This window comes from Cyanistes caeruleus, chromosome 6 (assembly GCF_971803275.1).
Source record: "Cyanistes caeruleus chromosome 6, bCyaCae1.hap1.1, whole genome shotgun sequence".
Taxonomy (NCBI): domain Eukaryota; kingdom Metazoa; phylum Chordata; class Aves; order Passeriformes; family Paridae; genus Cyanistes; species Cyanistes caeruleus.
The window spans coordinates 6,255,213-6,270,307 of NC_141706.1; the positions used below are offsets into that span (position 1 = coordinate 6,255,213).

General features: G+C 37.1%; 1 protein-coding gene across 7 annotated transcripts in view; it reads left to right on the forward strand.

The window, feature by feature from the left end:
* Positions 1–15,095, forward strand: part of SBF2 (SET binding factor 2) — a 230,046-nt gene that overhangs the window by 111,344 nt on the left and 103,607 nt on the right. For all 7 annotated transcript variants that reach the window (XM_086894739.1, XM_086894741.1, XM_086894740.1 and 4 more), the window contains exons 4-6: positions 1,382–1,495; positions 3,067–3,177; positions 5,476–5,581. In XM_086894739.1, coding sequence (XP_086750865.1) covers positions 1,382–1,495; positions 3,067–3,177; positions 5,476–5,581 — 331 coding nt within the window. The remainder of the gene's footprint in view (positions 1–1,381; positions 1,496–3,066; positions 3,178–5,475; positions 5,582–15,095) is intronic.

Below are 15,095 nucleotides of genomic sequence, written 5' to 3' on the forward strand. Positions count from 1 at the left end.
GTGAAAGTGTTACCAAGCTATTCTGATCAAAACCAAAGTACTCACTTTTTACATAATTTTAACTTAAATGTTGAATTTTGGGTTAGCATTTGCCTAAAGAAACTGTACATTCTGAATTGAGGTTGTGAAATAAAGCTCATGAATTTGCAGCATTCCTGGCATTTAAGAGCATTTTTATCAGATTTCTCCCATTTAAGAGAAATGTTGGTTTTTTTTTAAGAAACTGAAATGATGAGTAGTAATGGGACAGAAATAGAAGGCAGATATTTCATGTTGTCATATGAAAATGGATGTAATTTTTCTCGTGTTCCTAATTAAGATAATGTAGTGATTTTTGCTTGGAAGAATGCTTGGTCAGAGGAACAAATAAAAGAAATTTGGTGGGTGGTGCGGGGTTGGAGAGAATTACTTGCAGAAACTGGAAAGGAAGGACATTCTGTCATCTGAAAACTTAATTTCTCAAAGAATTTATGGAATTTTAGAAATGAAAATATTTAGTGACATCTTCAGTTTTGGCTATGAATAATAACAAACTATTTGTGATTGAATAAGTTCTGGCAAGAAAATTATAGCCAATTGCACAATATCATGAATAACTTCAAATTTATCTGCATTGTGCTGTTATCTCTCTTTTTTTTTTCCTCTAACCTTAGTGGTTCCTAAGTGTGAGGGAATTTTTTGGGAAATCTGAACCAGTTTTCTGGTTTCAGAAGAAAGAAATTTCTTTAAATTCCAAATTTACTAGGTCAGGCCAGAGATGACATTACAGATAATTTCAGCTGTAATGTTAGTGGGGAGCTAACTGAATTATATTAATTATATTAATATAATAATATATAAAATAATATATGAAATATAATATATTCTATATGGTATATAACATGATGTGATATTATATAATATAATATATAATAATATGTAATAATATATTAATATTATATTAATATAAGAAACTGAATTATATTAATATGGGGAGGACAACCAAACATTCTGTTGTGAAATGCATGATCTCTGTATTTGGAGATTGTAAAATCAGCTAACACTTTGATGTGGAAGGATCCTGTTCTGTGATCCACTTCACTATCTAAAATGTGCAACAGGGATTTTATTTAATGGGAAGCAGTGTCCTGTTAAACTGCTGTCTTCTGTATTTTAGGCACATTGGTGCATGACTTCCCTGAGGAGTTTCAATAAAGTGAATTACAGCTAGAAGCTTTGGGGTGTTCAGGCAACCATTGGAGTGTGCTCCTGTTACTTGATTTTGTTGCCAGTTTCAAATAATGCAGTACTTTTCTGAAGCTCTGAGAAATGTTGACTTCTGGTAAAGATTATGGTTTGAGTTTTCTTCCTGCTTATTAATTGAAGTGTTTCTGTTTTCAAGGGAACGAAAGAAATTGAAGGTGAAGAGGAGTCTGGTTTAATTCAGCCTGCAGAAGTATTTGCTCCTAAAAGCCTGGTGTTGGTGTCCAGACTAGATTATCCAGAAATTTTCAGGGTAAAGAACTTGCAATTACTATTTACAATATGTCAGGAGAAAAATTTGAGTTATCTTTTGACTGAGTAACAATGACACTACTTTTGATTTAAAATATCTCATTCAGGATTGATTTGGGAATTTAAAAGCAAATTAGATTTAGATTGAACTAGATAAAATTCAACATCTGTGACAGTAAATAGCCCCTATAGGTTAAAGCAGTGCCTTTTTACCCTCCAAGCGGTTTTAAAACTACACAGAAGGAGTGGTACAGATATTTCTGGGCTCAGTGTACTCTCTAATGAAAGGAGTTACTAGGAAAAAAACAGACAAAATTTGACTAACTATATAATGGTAAATTAACAGTGAAAATCTAGTTCTCCTCCATATATAAAGAAAAATGTCCAAGCCTCTCCCAGACCAAATTAAGATGCATGACAGAGATTTGGGACCTTGGATTACTTTCAGCTGGTGAAATATGACTTATCTGAGATAAATGAAAAGCTTAAATTTCTCCTAATACATATTCACAGAAACAAATAAAGTTCAGTTTACAGATCAAGGGAGGAAATCATTCAGCAGTTGTCTTTAGACATTAAGGATGACTGCACCATGTGAGATTAAAAGTCCTCATAGCCCAGTATTTTGTATTTTTTGGCCCACAGCAAATGCAAAGCAAAGTGGGTAAGAACAGGGCAGGCTGTAGAAATAATTCTACAAAATGCTTTCCTAATTCTATGTGAATAATAGTTAAATGACATCCTGAACCAGAGGTGTTGGTTGTATGGGGTTTTTCTATAATTAGTTCACTTCCTTAACATTCATATTTTACAACAACCCCCAGCACAGAGTTTTACCATTTAACTATGTGTGATATGAGAAGTTGCTGTTGGAATTATTCCTAAGAAGAGAATGACTAAAGTATTTGCTGATTTATCAAAGTTACAGCAGTTAAAAGGCAAAAGATGCTGTGAAACAGTTATTTCCTTTTGTCCAAAGGCTTCTTAGAATGTTGGTCTGGACTAAATTATTAGTAAAATTCTAAATCTGTGTCTGTGATTTCTCAATCAAAGTTGGATCCACAATAAAATATGTTGAAATATTAATATACTACTAATATAAAATATATTTACATTGATATAATAAAAGAAAGTAATTAAATAACATATGGAATTACTAGTGATTGATACTGGTCTTAAAATGAGCCTCAGAAGCTCATTGCTTAATCAGTGTTCTGCCCTGGAAACCAGTCAGGTTTAGGTCCATTGGAGTTCAAAGCACAGATGAAGTTGTGTTGATTTTTATCATTTTTAACAGTAACTTTTAATGGAGCACCTCCTACATAACAAACAAAGCAAAAATATTACACCTAGAATTCCTTTTAAAAAGAACATGCATTCCTTATAAGTAGCCACGCTAATTTTTAAAGTGAATTATTGCCTCTTTGGCAAATTACTTTGGTTGGAGAGTACTTCACTGCATAGCAACTGTTAAGAAGAACTTATTTTTTTAAAGATTATATACCTAGATCTTTGAATGATTTGACATCTTTCCCTGAGTTGCAGTCTGATATATTTTGTCAACTTTTCTAGGCTTGCCTTGGCTTGATCTACACCGTGTATGTGGACAGCCTGAACGTGTCACTGGAGACACTCATTGCAAATCTGTGTTCATGCCTTGTCCCTGCTTCTGGAGGGTCTCAGGTAAGTGGTGGGGATGGAGGGGGGGAAAGGGTATTTTTCCAGTTAATTTAATTTATGAAGAAAACAAAAAATAAATTCTTGAGATACTTTTGAAGGAAAAAAGATCATAGTTCAGCTGAGTGCTTTCCCTGTGGCCTGTGAGTGCTTTCCCTGTGGCCTGTCTTCTAAAGACAGCAAAAATTCCATTCCAGGATAAGGTCAAAGGGTTAATTTTGTCACTGAGTTGGCTTTTACAGGGCACATTAACAAATTAAGCAGTTTGTGTAAGTTTAGTTTTTAAATGGTAAAGTGTTCAGGAATATTTTTGCTTGCTACAGAAATTTTTTAAAGGCTTTTTTTCTTTGCCATTTTTTAACATAATCTTCATATCAGTTCATTTATGCATGTTTTCCTTGATGGAGTTGAGGATTCCACTGGTCATTTCTTTGATAACTCATTTAAATTTCTATTTTCATAATTTGTTTTTTAAATGCTAAAAAGTAACTCAAATACAGTTTCCTCAGAGAAATTAAATACTGCAAGTAGCCCACGCATTCAAAAATGAAAATAAAGTTTTCTGGTGAATAGACTTCTTTCTGCTTTTCAGTTGTGCTTTCTTTGAGCAGAAAGTCAGGTTTGTTTCTTGATTTACTTTTTATAAATTATTCCTATATGTTTGTGAGGTTTTGATAAGTCAGTTGAGTTTTCTGTGTTTTCTTTTTGCTGTCTGCTGTGACACTGATGGGAAATGATGTTTCTTATTGTGAGGCACACATAATAAGGACCATAAGCACACTAGACCAGAACTACGTGTGCAAATGGCAACACTTTGAAGTCAGTTGCATACACAGCTTCCCATCCAACCTATGGATTTTCAACCCTCTTGAAATCCTAATTCTTCCTAAATCCTACAACTTCCTAATTCTGTTCTGGTTTTCCCATAGCCCTGGCTGCTTTGGATCTTCTCTTAGTGCAGGAAGTGTCAGCTTAGTTGAGCTGTACCTTACTGCTCTCCAGGCCACCATATCTCTGTTTTTTCTGTCCTAGGATTTTGGTTTTGAAGGGGAGTAATCAGATTTTATCTCCTCATCAAAAACCCTTTTTCCAGTGGCATTTGAGCCAAAAATATGTATTTTTGGTTTTGGTGATCCACTTAACTTCTGGCTCTGCTTCTATTCTCTCTTTTTTCTGCCTGTCTGTAAATGCAGCTTTTCCCAGTGGCTGCTTGCTCTGCTAGAAGAGGAAGGAAAAGTCATCCTCCCCTAGTTGTTCTTCATTCTGCTTTCTCTCTTCAAATAAAATGCTCACTCATTTCCAGCTTAAGTTTGCTACTGTCAGACTGTCATTTCAATCAGAAATTTCTTTCTTAAGCCTTATGCTTCCAGGGCTGAAGGCAAATTATGGTGATTTAGATGTCTTGGAGTGGGAACACTCTTGAATCATTTATTTCCAGAAACAGTCAGCTGTGAAATGGGTTACTGACCTGCATCTGAAGTGCTGGGGCAGAGCATCTCTGCTACAGCTCAGGGTCTTGTTTGGGTTTACTGGGGAGATTTTTGGTTTTAAAAACCTGCTGTGCAGCAGCCAGAGCTTGCTGCCTTCCTACATTCCCCACCTGTGCTGCCATACAGAGTGAAGATTTACCATACAGAAATGCCCCCCAGCCCATGGGAGTCTGGTCAGAGGTGACTGCTTGGAATCACTCACTGCTTGAATGCCATGTGGATTTACTCACAGGAAAGCAAGGGTATTTTGCAATGCAGTGCTGTTTGGGATGTGATACTCAGGGGCACTCCTTTCACTCCCATTTCCTGCCTCCCTTGAGGGAGGTGAGTTCTTGTGCTGGAAAGGTAACTGAGGTTAAAATTCTACTTTAAAGTGTGCTGCAGGAGCACAGGAATAGCAGCAGTGTCCTCTTCAAAACCCAGATGTCACAAGTATATTCACACTTAATACACTCATGTGGACAGCAAAGACAGTAGATAGCAAAGAAATTCAGTTAGTAATACTGTACATTTTTTTTTTTTAAATGGATTTTAAACCTTTTTTTTTTTCCCTCTGGGAGGTTTTTTATTGTATTAATAGAAATGTGCTCAACTGCCTTTAGAGCCATAATTGTTGTGTAAATGCAAGGGAGACACCATCATGCTGTACATTCAAGGAGACATATCACTGTCCCCAAATTATCTTTCAAATCTCTACTTAACTTTAAATTTCTGTATACAAAATAAATGATTTCTGAAGTATGAATTACGTATCTATATGATGACAGCTTGTTCATTCTACAAAAATTAAATCTGAAAAAAATTCTATCTGCAGAAATTGTTTTCTTTGGGAGCTGGAGACCGACAGCTGATACAGACTCCTCTACACGATAGCCTTCCTGTAACAGGCACCAGTGTGGCTCTTCTCTTTCAGCAACTAGGTATGTCTAGGTCTGCTTTGAAAAAAAATATTTTTCTAAATTATAAATTGAGGTATTTTCTGTTCTAAATTAATTCTAATCATGTACCAAGAAAGCTGCATGGTAAATACTATTTTCTTTCAAGTGGAAGAATGACTAACTGTGCTTTTACCCCCTAATCAGACATTCAGAGAACCTTTTTGTGCAGCCTGCCTGTGGTAAGTTATCTCCAATATTAGAGAATCATGGAATTGTTTGGGTTGGAAGGAACCTTTAGAAGTCATCTAGTCTGATCCCACCATGTAGTATCTTTAAATTACTGGAGGCAGAAGTGAACATGGCCCCTTTATAACCACAAAAACCTTCATATAAAAAGATTCCCCACTCCAGTCCTCTTGGACACTGTACAAACTCCAGAGAAGACCAGGGAGGTTTGTAATAAAGCTGCTGTGACCAAGAAGTTCATCTAGTTCTGTTGTTATCTGTTACTCCTAATCTTTCAAGGAGATGCTCTAACACAATCCTCATCAAATGTTTACTTGTTCATTACAATTACAACTTTGCATCACTGTTACCTGGGTACCTCAGCACTGATCTTGTCTGCCATTAAATCCTAACACTTTTAGTGTTTAGTTTTAGTCATTCCATTGGTTTGTGAAGTGACTTTGAATCATAAACTTGTAGCAGCTATGGATAAGGGCACAATTAATAATCTTTCTCAACCTGTGAACCTTAATTTTACTCTCAAGCAACCAAATGGCCTCAGAATATGTGTTGTCATCCATTCTTCTCTCAATCAGACAGTAAAAATGGATGGAAACCAGAAAAACAATAGTGAAGAACACTAAATTATGTCACAGAAAGCAGTATTGATGAGCTCAATGCCATCTCCTACTAGGATGATTTAATTGTATCTTTCCAAAAAGAATATTATTCCAAAAGGAAGATTTTCAGTTTTTATAGTAGTTTAGATAAAAGAAAAATTGTGTTTAACATGGTATTATAGGTGCTACTTAACTTCATTACAGTCCTGAGGTTTTGCTTGTCTTATTAAGTTAAGATTCATTATGATTGCTCTGATCAGATTGCAGGCAGTGTTTTGAATATGGACAGGCTTAACTATTTTTCCCCTTTTCTGAGGACATAAAATGTGGTGTGAGGTACCATAAATGCGGCCGGTCACACCCTGTGGTGTGGTATGTTTGTTCTGTAAGTATAGTGTGTGTGATAACTAATTTGAGGCAGTTTTTAATCAGTTCTACCAAAGGTTGTTGTAAATGCACAGTTCAGAAAATGACAGAGTGAGGCTTTCAATTAGTTCTTAGGTAATTAACCTGTCTTCTGGGCACCTGGCTTTTCTATGGCAAATTGGGATTGGAGTGTTGTGTCACAGCTTTAGGCTGAGGAAAACAATGAGGACAAATCTGAAAAGTAATTGTAAACATCAGGTTTATAGAGGGAAGCCATGAAGATGGAATGGGAATGTAAATATATGGAAAACTGAGGACCATCTTTTTCTCTTGTCATATTTTGCAGGGAAAGTTTTTAAAAGTCCTCTCATTGTGTATAGAAAGGAATAATAAAACTTTCATATGAGAATTTAGCATTTCTTTCAAATACATACTGTTTAATTTAATATTGTTAACCACATGTTATATAGGGGGTTAATATGTACAGATGGATGTCATGTAAATTCCTAAATCTACTTTGTGCTTTCTGTGAGCAGAGAACTGAAGAGTTTGAAGTTTAACCAGGACTAGATTGTTGTGCTAGCAGTCAAAAATCCTTTACCTTTATATTTTGAATTTCTGTCATTCCTTATTAGCTCCCGTATGCATTCCAATATTTATACCTCAGATTTACTCTTTGTCTACCATCTCATCCTTCTTTTCCAACAGTCCATTAGCCTTTTTGCTGTGTGTTTTCTGTGATTTTTGCTGCTCTTCTGCCTTATTTTCTCCTCCTGACTTCCAGTAAATATTTGGAGGTTCCGTTTTTCTGGCTTTTTGGTGCCTTGTAAGAAGTATGAGTCAGTAAGCTCGTGTTTACCAGATGCCCTTTCCAGTCATAGTGCACATAAGGATATGAAGATCAGCAGAAGGAGGGGGAGAGGAAGAGAGATAAGGAATGAAAACTCAGTGCCTGATGCTTCAACTGGCCTGAAGAAGGGAGAGACTGAAGAAAGTGCATGGTTATAAAACTTGGCAAATCTTGTCACGAGAAGCTCATAGGCTTACATCCTGTTTCCCTGAAGAGGATCGTGCAAGCTCATGGGCAAAAAGAAAAGTTGTCTTCCTTCTTTTCTGTTGTAGCAGAACTTTGTCTTTTACAAGACTGTAAGAACTATCAGGAAGAGCTTGTCTAATGGCCTTGTGTAGGTTCTCTTTTTGTGTCTCCCTTTTCTTTGGTGTGGCAGGGGTGGTGTGGTGGCCTGGAATTCCTTAGTTAAGGAATGTGCAGATAAGTTGTCAGGTAGATGTTTTTAAAGCAAGTACTTGAACATTTTGTAAAAGGCTGCTTTTCCCATCTCCTATTTCTGACCACTGATTTTTTTTTTCTTTGTGTTTTGGGGGTTGTTGTTTGGGTTTTTTCCCCATGTATGCCTCAGTTGCCAGTTGGTGTATCTATCTGGGGATACAGCACAATGGTAGAACTGTCTTGTGTCTCAAAGGACACAAATTAGAAAATGTTTGTGTTTTCATAGCATACCTCACTTTCCAGAACAGCACAAAATTCCATTCCCATGTAGGTGGTGGGCTGTCATCATGTTCTTAGTGCCAAGGCTTGTTAATTCCAAGTTTCTGTTTGGATTTATTAAAAGAAAGAGTTGTTAATACAGCAACACGTGCCTGTTTGCAATGGTTGTTAACTTTAAAAGGAGGGCCAGGAAATATGAACTGACTATTTTAAATAAATTCTCATTTATTCTCACCTTTCATGTAGTCTTCTGTAGAGTTAAAGGCAGTGAATCCAAAAGAGTGTGGTAAAACCTACTGGCTCATCCCTTTGAGAACGTTTATTTTCCTAAGATATGGCCTAATTCTTTCCACTGGAAATCACAGCTGAACTTGTCAGAAGTTTTTGTGCTTCTTGGAACAATATTCACACTTGTTCTGTTTCTTTTGCCTGATTGGAACAGGAGCTTAATGTGTATTTGTCTCCACAACCTGGGCTAAAGCTTTCTACTGCTGTTCAGTACTTTAGTGGCAGCTGTTATTCCATCCAGTCTCGTGTTCAGTACACGAATAATGACATGTTCAGTTATTTCTCTGCTGGTACAGATCGCTTCATCCTATCTCAATCATTAATAGAAAATTGAAGAGTAGCTAGAAAAATATTTGTGAACTGCATAAATCACCTTTTTAAAAATAGCTCTTTCTTGGAGGAAGGTGGGCAGCAAGACAGCATGTATCACTATGAATAGATACAAAAGTAATTTCAACATTTATTTTGAGAGCTATTGTGCAATAGTAGCCTCATCATGCCTTTTCTGCTTGGCAGGATAACACCATGTCAGCAGATGACCCTCCCTGTATTACCAAGTCCACAGCATATCTGGAAACAGACCTTATTTGTGCTTAGGCGTTAAACTACAGTTGGGAAAAATATCCCCAAAGGTTTTAAGCTTAGTAATAAGGAACAGCAGTGTTTGACATTTCAAATCATACCTTCTTCTTTTTTTTTTTTTTTTAATTAAAAAAAAGTCTAATATATAGGAATAGTGCGATGAAAACCAGGCCTGTAGCTGGATCACTAGAAATTATTTAATCAGCAAAGGATTAGGTGGAAAACCAGGAATTATAAAGTTGCTTTTAAAGATTTTGAATGGCAGCAAGAAGACTTTCAGTACCCTTCTATTTCTTGCTGTCTGTTAGTAAGATAGTAGATACCTATAGAAGCTTCAAGATGCAGTAGCTTTCTTCATGCTCAAAGGAGATTCAGGTTATATTTAGGTTATATTTAGGTTAGATTTCTCTCCTGTCTCACTGCATTAACTGTACATTCCTAAGTTTCTGCCTTAAGCTCTTTTCTCCAAACTCCAACCCATCTTGCCTTCTCCATATGGGTATTCAACAGTGATGAGTTCAGTCCTCTGAATCTGAGACCTGAACCCCCATCTCCCCAAGAGGCAGCTTGTTTTCGAAAGAAGCCAGGACAAAAAATTAGTGACCTAAGGACTAAAACCAAAACCTAAGGTTTTAGCCAGCACTTTTGATTTTTGCACATTTCAAGGTCTGGCAGCATGAATCACACTGCTAAGTGAGCAGAGCAATTATGGAAATTTATTTTCCTGAAGAATTTCTCTCTCCTTTCCAAATACTTAATCAAAGACAAAAGACTTTTCCTTCCTTTCCTTCTTGTTTAGTCTCATATCAGGACTGTTTTCCTATGTCCTTATTTCCCCTGATCTGTTTTGTTTGCCTGTGCTTGTTTTCCTCTTTGTATTTTAAATTCACCATTCAAGTATTTTCAGTAAAATCATCCTGACTTTATGTTAAAAAGAAAGTAATTTTTAAGTGGTGAAAATGACACTTTGAAGTAAATTCTACTTTGAATCTTCTGGATGAGGACACAAGGTAAGGGTGCTTTGGAATCCTGGGCTGTGCAGACTAGAGATAAAATAGGTGGAATGACACCAACATGAATGGTCATGGTAGGTGGAGCCAGGTTGCTTGGCAAGCTTCTCTTTGATTTGTCCAAACTATGATGTAATTGAAAGTGTTAAACCTGATTATCCTTCAGCCTTTTTACGTGTCTTAAAATATTTCTAACTAGAAATTGTGTGTGTACAATTAGACAGGATATGAAGCCTCTAAAAAAGAGTATTTAAAAATAATATAGTATAGTTGAAAACTGCAGTGTCATTAAATACCTGTAATTCCAGATATCAAAAGTGATTGATTGATTAAACTTCTAAAGATCATTACAGTTGCACAAAATATAAATACCAAGGCAGATGTTTGTGGTGATGGCAGAGTTGCTAAGAAGGGAAGCACTCCAGTACAAGCACTTTAAAATGCTCCACTCCAGCATTGATGTATTTTCTTAATGTGACTGTTCAATTCTAAATTTCAACACTGTGACTTGAGGCTGAGGAGTCTGGAGTGTTCTCTGTCCTTTTGCCCTGCCTGCATGTTCTTGCCTTTCTTTTACATCAGAGCAGAAACTTCTCTGATACCACAGAGAGCTGCTTAAAATTAAATAATTAAACAACAGCAAGCAAGCAAAGAGAAGTGAATTGTTTTCCATGTTTCCTTGGAGTGACACTGGCAGAGATGGTTTTTGTTGATTTAAACAGTCGTGGAGCCAATCCCTATTACTGTTATATGGTGATAAATCCAGTCAAAACATAATGATGTGATCATATTTTAACTGTCATACCTGTCTAGAATTTTCTGGCATTGTGCAGTCAAATGTACAGAAATAAAAGAAATTATGTGTTTTCTAATTTTTCAGATTTGCTAGAAACTAATGAAGAATGATGGAGGTTTAAGGTTTTTTTTAATATAATGAATATACTGTAATTATTTTGTGTTCAAAAATTTGTTTGGACAAGATCTTACTTGCAGCAGCATTATTTTAATTATTTTTTTATTGAGGTATGCTTCTCCAAGTAGTAGAAGGAAGTAGATATTTGTATGTGCCAAGGGATTTTAAACTGACAGGCTTGCACTTCACAGCTTTGGTTAATTTGTGAAAACCACATTTTTAGGATGGTTCTGTAGTTGTGCCAGTATCATACAGCAGATGTTCAGCTCTCAGAAGAAGTCTGTGCACAGGCTGAGAGTTGAGCAGGCTCTGTCCTTGGTTCTTACAAGTCATATTTCCTTTGGAATCTGCTGTCATGGCACTGGGCAGTCCCCAGGGGCTGTGCTGGGGAAAAGGAGAGGGGCTCTTTGGCCTCTTTGCTTGGGTGCTGTCCTGAAGCTCAGCCCATGCCCCCAGGGCCTGCCCAAGCCATGGTTCTTGTGCCAGGCAATGATTCTTGTAGCCGGCTCCTCACCCGTGGGCTGCCCCTACTGCCTTGGTCTCGGGTCTTCCTCGTGACCTGGCCTTGCCTTGTGCTCTCTGTCACTGACCTCACCTGTGCCAGCCTGGCTCCCTGACTGAGCTCCAGCCCTCCTCATCTCTGTGGCCCTGGCTGGCTGCACCAGACCTGCCCAGCTCCTCTTCTCCAGGTACTCCACTGCTCCTGGGTCTGGGCACTCCCACCTTGCTCCATCCTTTGCCTTCTGCTGCAGAGCTGCTGATCCTGGCAGCTGGTGGTTCTCCAGTCCTCACTGCTTACCTTTGAGAAGTCTTCAGCTGATACTTTGGGTATTAGTTCTTTTCATTTAGTATACTTTGGGTATTGTTCCCTTTGATGCTAAAAATTAAGCTTTATAAGTCCTACAAGAGATGAAATTGTGCACCACAACTTCCTGGTATAATTTGATTCCAGGGAGAGAACAAGATTTTAAAATGGTCTTGTTTTCTTGGTCTTAAAATATGAACACTGATCAGTTTCTGTGTTCTGCACTAAAGCTGGCTTCATCTGTTTACTATTTTTCCAATGTTTTATTGTTTCCCAACACCCTGCCTCAGAAATTACGATGTGAGCTACTGGGACTATAAACAGTGAAAGTGTCCAGCCTATAGAGTAACATAAACAGTATAACCTTACTGTGATAATTAGAAAATATCAAATCAAAAGGAGAAAAACTGAATTATGGTGTGTCTCACATTAGTTTATTTTTGTGGCAGCTAACTTTTAAACTCACAATACTTGTAGAACATGCTATGCTTTACATTTTTATTCTGAATGAAAGTAAAAGTAGCCCTAGTGCTTAAAAAGTGTAGCTTCCTTTAGAAAACATAAATCCCAAAATAAGGAAGAGTCTGAAATGAATATTTAAATTGTTATAGCTCATACTGGCTTCTAGAGGTTGCTTTTTGAACAGTGTTAGGGTTTCCTGCTGTATTCTATCTTTTTAGTTTACTCTATATCATAGACCATATGTATTTACCATTTGCTGCTTTTTACATCAGTATTGTTTAGGGGAGAAGTCACAAGTTACAGAAACAGGTGAGCACCAAGAACAGGTTCATACAAAAAGATCATGAGTTATTCGAGGTTGGAAGTTAAAAGCTAATTTCTAACCGTGGGATAAAAAACATCCTGAAACACCTTCTGTTGGGAATAGTAATGCAAAACATTATCAGTACATTTAAGATGAAGTTTTATCAATTTGGGGTTGTCTGATACAGCCATGAGGGAAAAAGCTGGACTCTTTCACTGTTTATAGACCCTTCAGTCCCATATTTCTAAATCCAGGATATATTAAAATGCCCAGAATTTTTGCTTTTGGCTTTGTTTGTTGACACTTTGAGTAATGTTTGCTGTAATAAAATAACTTCTCGTTATTTTAATTCTGCTTTAGGGAAGATAAAATGTTCAGCCTCTCATGTAATGTATTTTATGCCAACAGATGACAATACCAAATTACTGTATAAATGGGAAAAGACATTCCTGATGAATATATGTGTGTATTTGCATGGCTGGGAGACATTATGAAAGGGTCACTGCACAGTCAGCACGTGAGCTGGCTTATACTTGTTGACTAAGAAAATCCTGGTGTCTTTGACATACAGCAAGAATATTTTAATATTTCATTATGTAGGGCAGCAAAGCAATGAGAGATTTAATCTGCAGAGCATATGAAGAGTCCAACTGCAGGCATTTTCAGTACATTAATACCTATAACAGGGAGATGCAGTAAGGGTCGATGTGGTGCCCTTTCCACATCTTATCTTTGTTGTGAGATTTCAGTGATATGAACCAGAACCTTTTTTTACTTTTGTCAGGTTGTTTACAAACTTCTCACCCAACTCACTCAATTTCTTTCCTTTCCATGAAACAACATATATCTTGTGATGGGAACATGTAGAACTTTTGTTGGTTTTTAGCAGCATGCGTAATTAAATGAGGACTGCTTTACTGAAGTATATACACTTCTAATCAGTCTTTGATCTTAATAAATTGTATACTCTTCAGCCTATGGGACCTGGCATCACATGAGTGGATGCTGTTGGCTTATGTTCTAGTTTCAATTTAAATCCCACTGGCTGGTGAGCTGCAATTAGCTCCATAACCCAGCCAAAGAGAATTTACCATTCAGGCTTTCCAAGTAGATTTGTGTAGTTCATCAAAGAACAAATAGATTATGAAGGGATTTGATGTGGCATTTACTGCTAATGGGGCCTTACTGCTGCAAGAACAGAACAAAAGGAAAGTGTTCTTTTAGATGCTGTTGGAAATAAAGGGGCATTGTCACAGTGAATTTTATATGGGGACTCTTCTGCACTTCCAAGTAAAGGCACTTTGTGGACAGTCACTGAGGCTTCATTTCCCCAGCAGCATAAAGTTCCAAGCAGATGATCCCATCTGGAATGTCTTACTTCAGTTGCACAGTGCTGCCCCATCTCTTTTGCTAAAGTGGTGCTCAACTCAGCTGTGCTGAGAAGTTTTTTCTCACCAAGTTAACAGAAAATATTTGGAGGGTGGAAGGAGGGAGAGTCCCACGTGTTTTGTGTCAGCAGTCTCAGGTTGTGCTTTGATGCTGTGTTAAATCAGCCTGATGGCCAAGTGCTGCAGTGAGAAGAGACCATGCCTCTGCCTTCTGAGCTTTGCTACAGGTGTGAGGAAAGCAGCAGCAGCAGCAGCATCCCTGTCAGAGAGAGCCATTAGGGCAGATTCCAGTCAGGTAATGCCAAACTCTTCCTTCAGTGCATCCTCTCTGTTTCTGTTTGTTTGACACGTGTGCATTCCCAGGGAGCCTGCTCAGGGCCCCTGAGGTGCTGCTGCTGTGGTGGCAGCTGGCAGGAGTCTGAAATGAGTTGGAGCTATTATAGTTCTTATATTCAATATTTCCTGCAGTGTTCAATGTTTTTCAGCACAGCAAAGCACACGACATAAGTTGCTCACTTATATCCACTCTGAACTTCTATTACTATTTTAATGAGACAAACCGTGCAGTAGTTTATTTTAAGCAAATTATAAATCTGAGAAAGAAAAGTTATCTGACATAAGTAAATAAACTTGAAGCTGTGTATTTGATAAAGTGCTGTAGTTAATGAGCTTTTTAAAAAGGAAATATTTCAAAGAAGAAATAAAATTATAGATTACAGTTTGTTCTATAGCAATTCAGTGAAATTTATTGAAACTATTAGGTGAAAATTTGTTTTGAGATATTTGAGAAGAGTTATTTTGTTTTTACAGCAGGACTTCAGAAAACACATCTGAGGAGAATGTGAACAAATGATTGTTTTTCAGAGATAAGCAAAATGAAAGCTCCAAAAAACAAAGGTTTAATAAATAGACAAATTTCCAAAAGACTCAAAAGAAGCTTGTCTCTGCTTACAGAAAACACTGAAAGGGATCCTACTGGGAACAGATTGCTTTATTTTCTATTTTTGCTGGTACGAGTGCAGGCACAACTTCTCTCACTATTCTGGAGCAGGCTTGGTAGCTGTCAAATCATAAGAACTTGAAAAT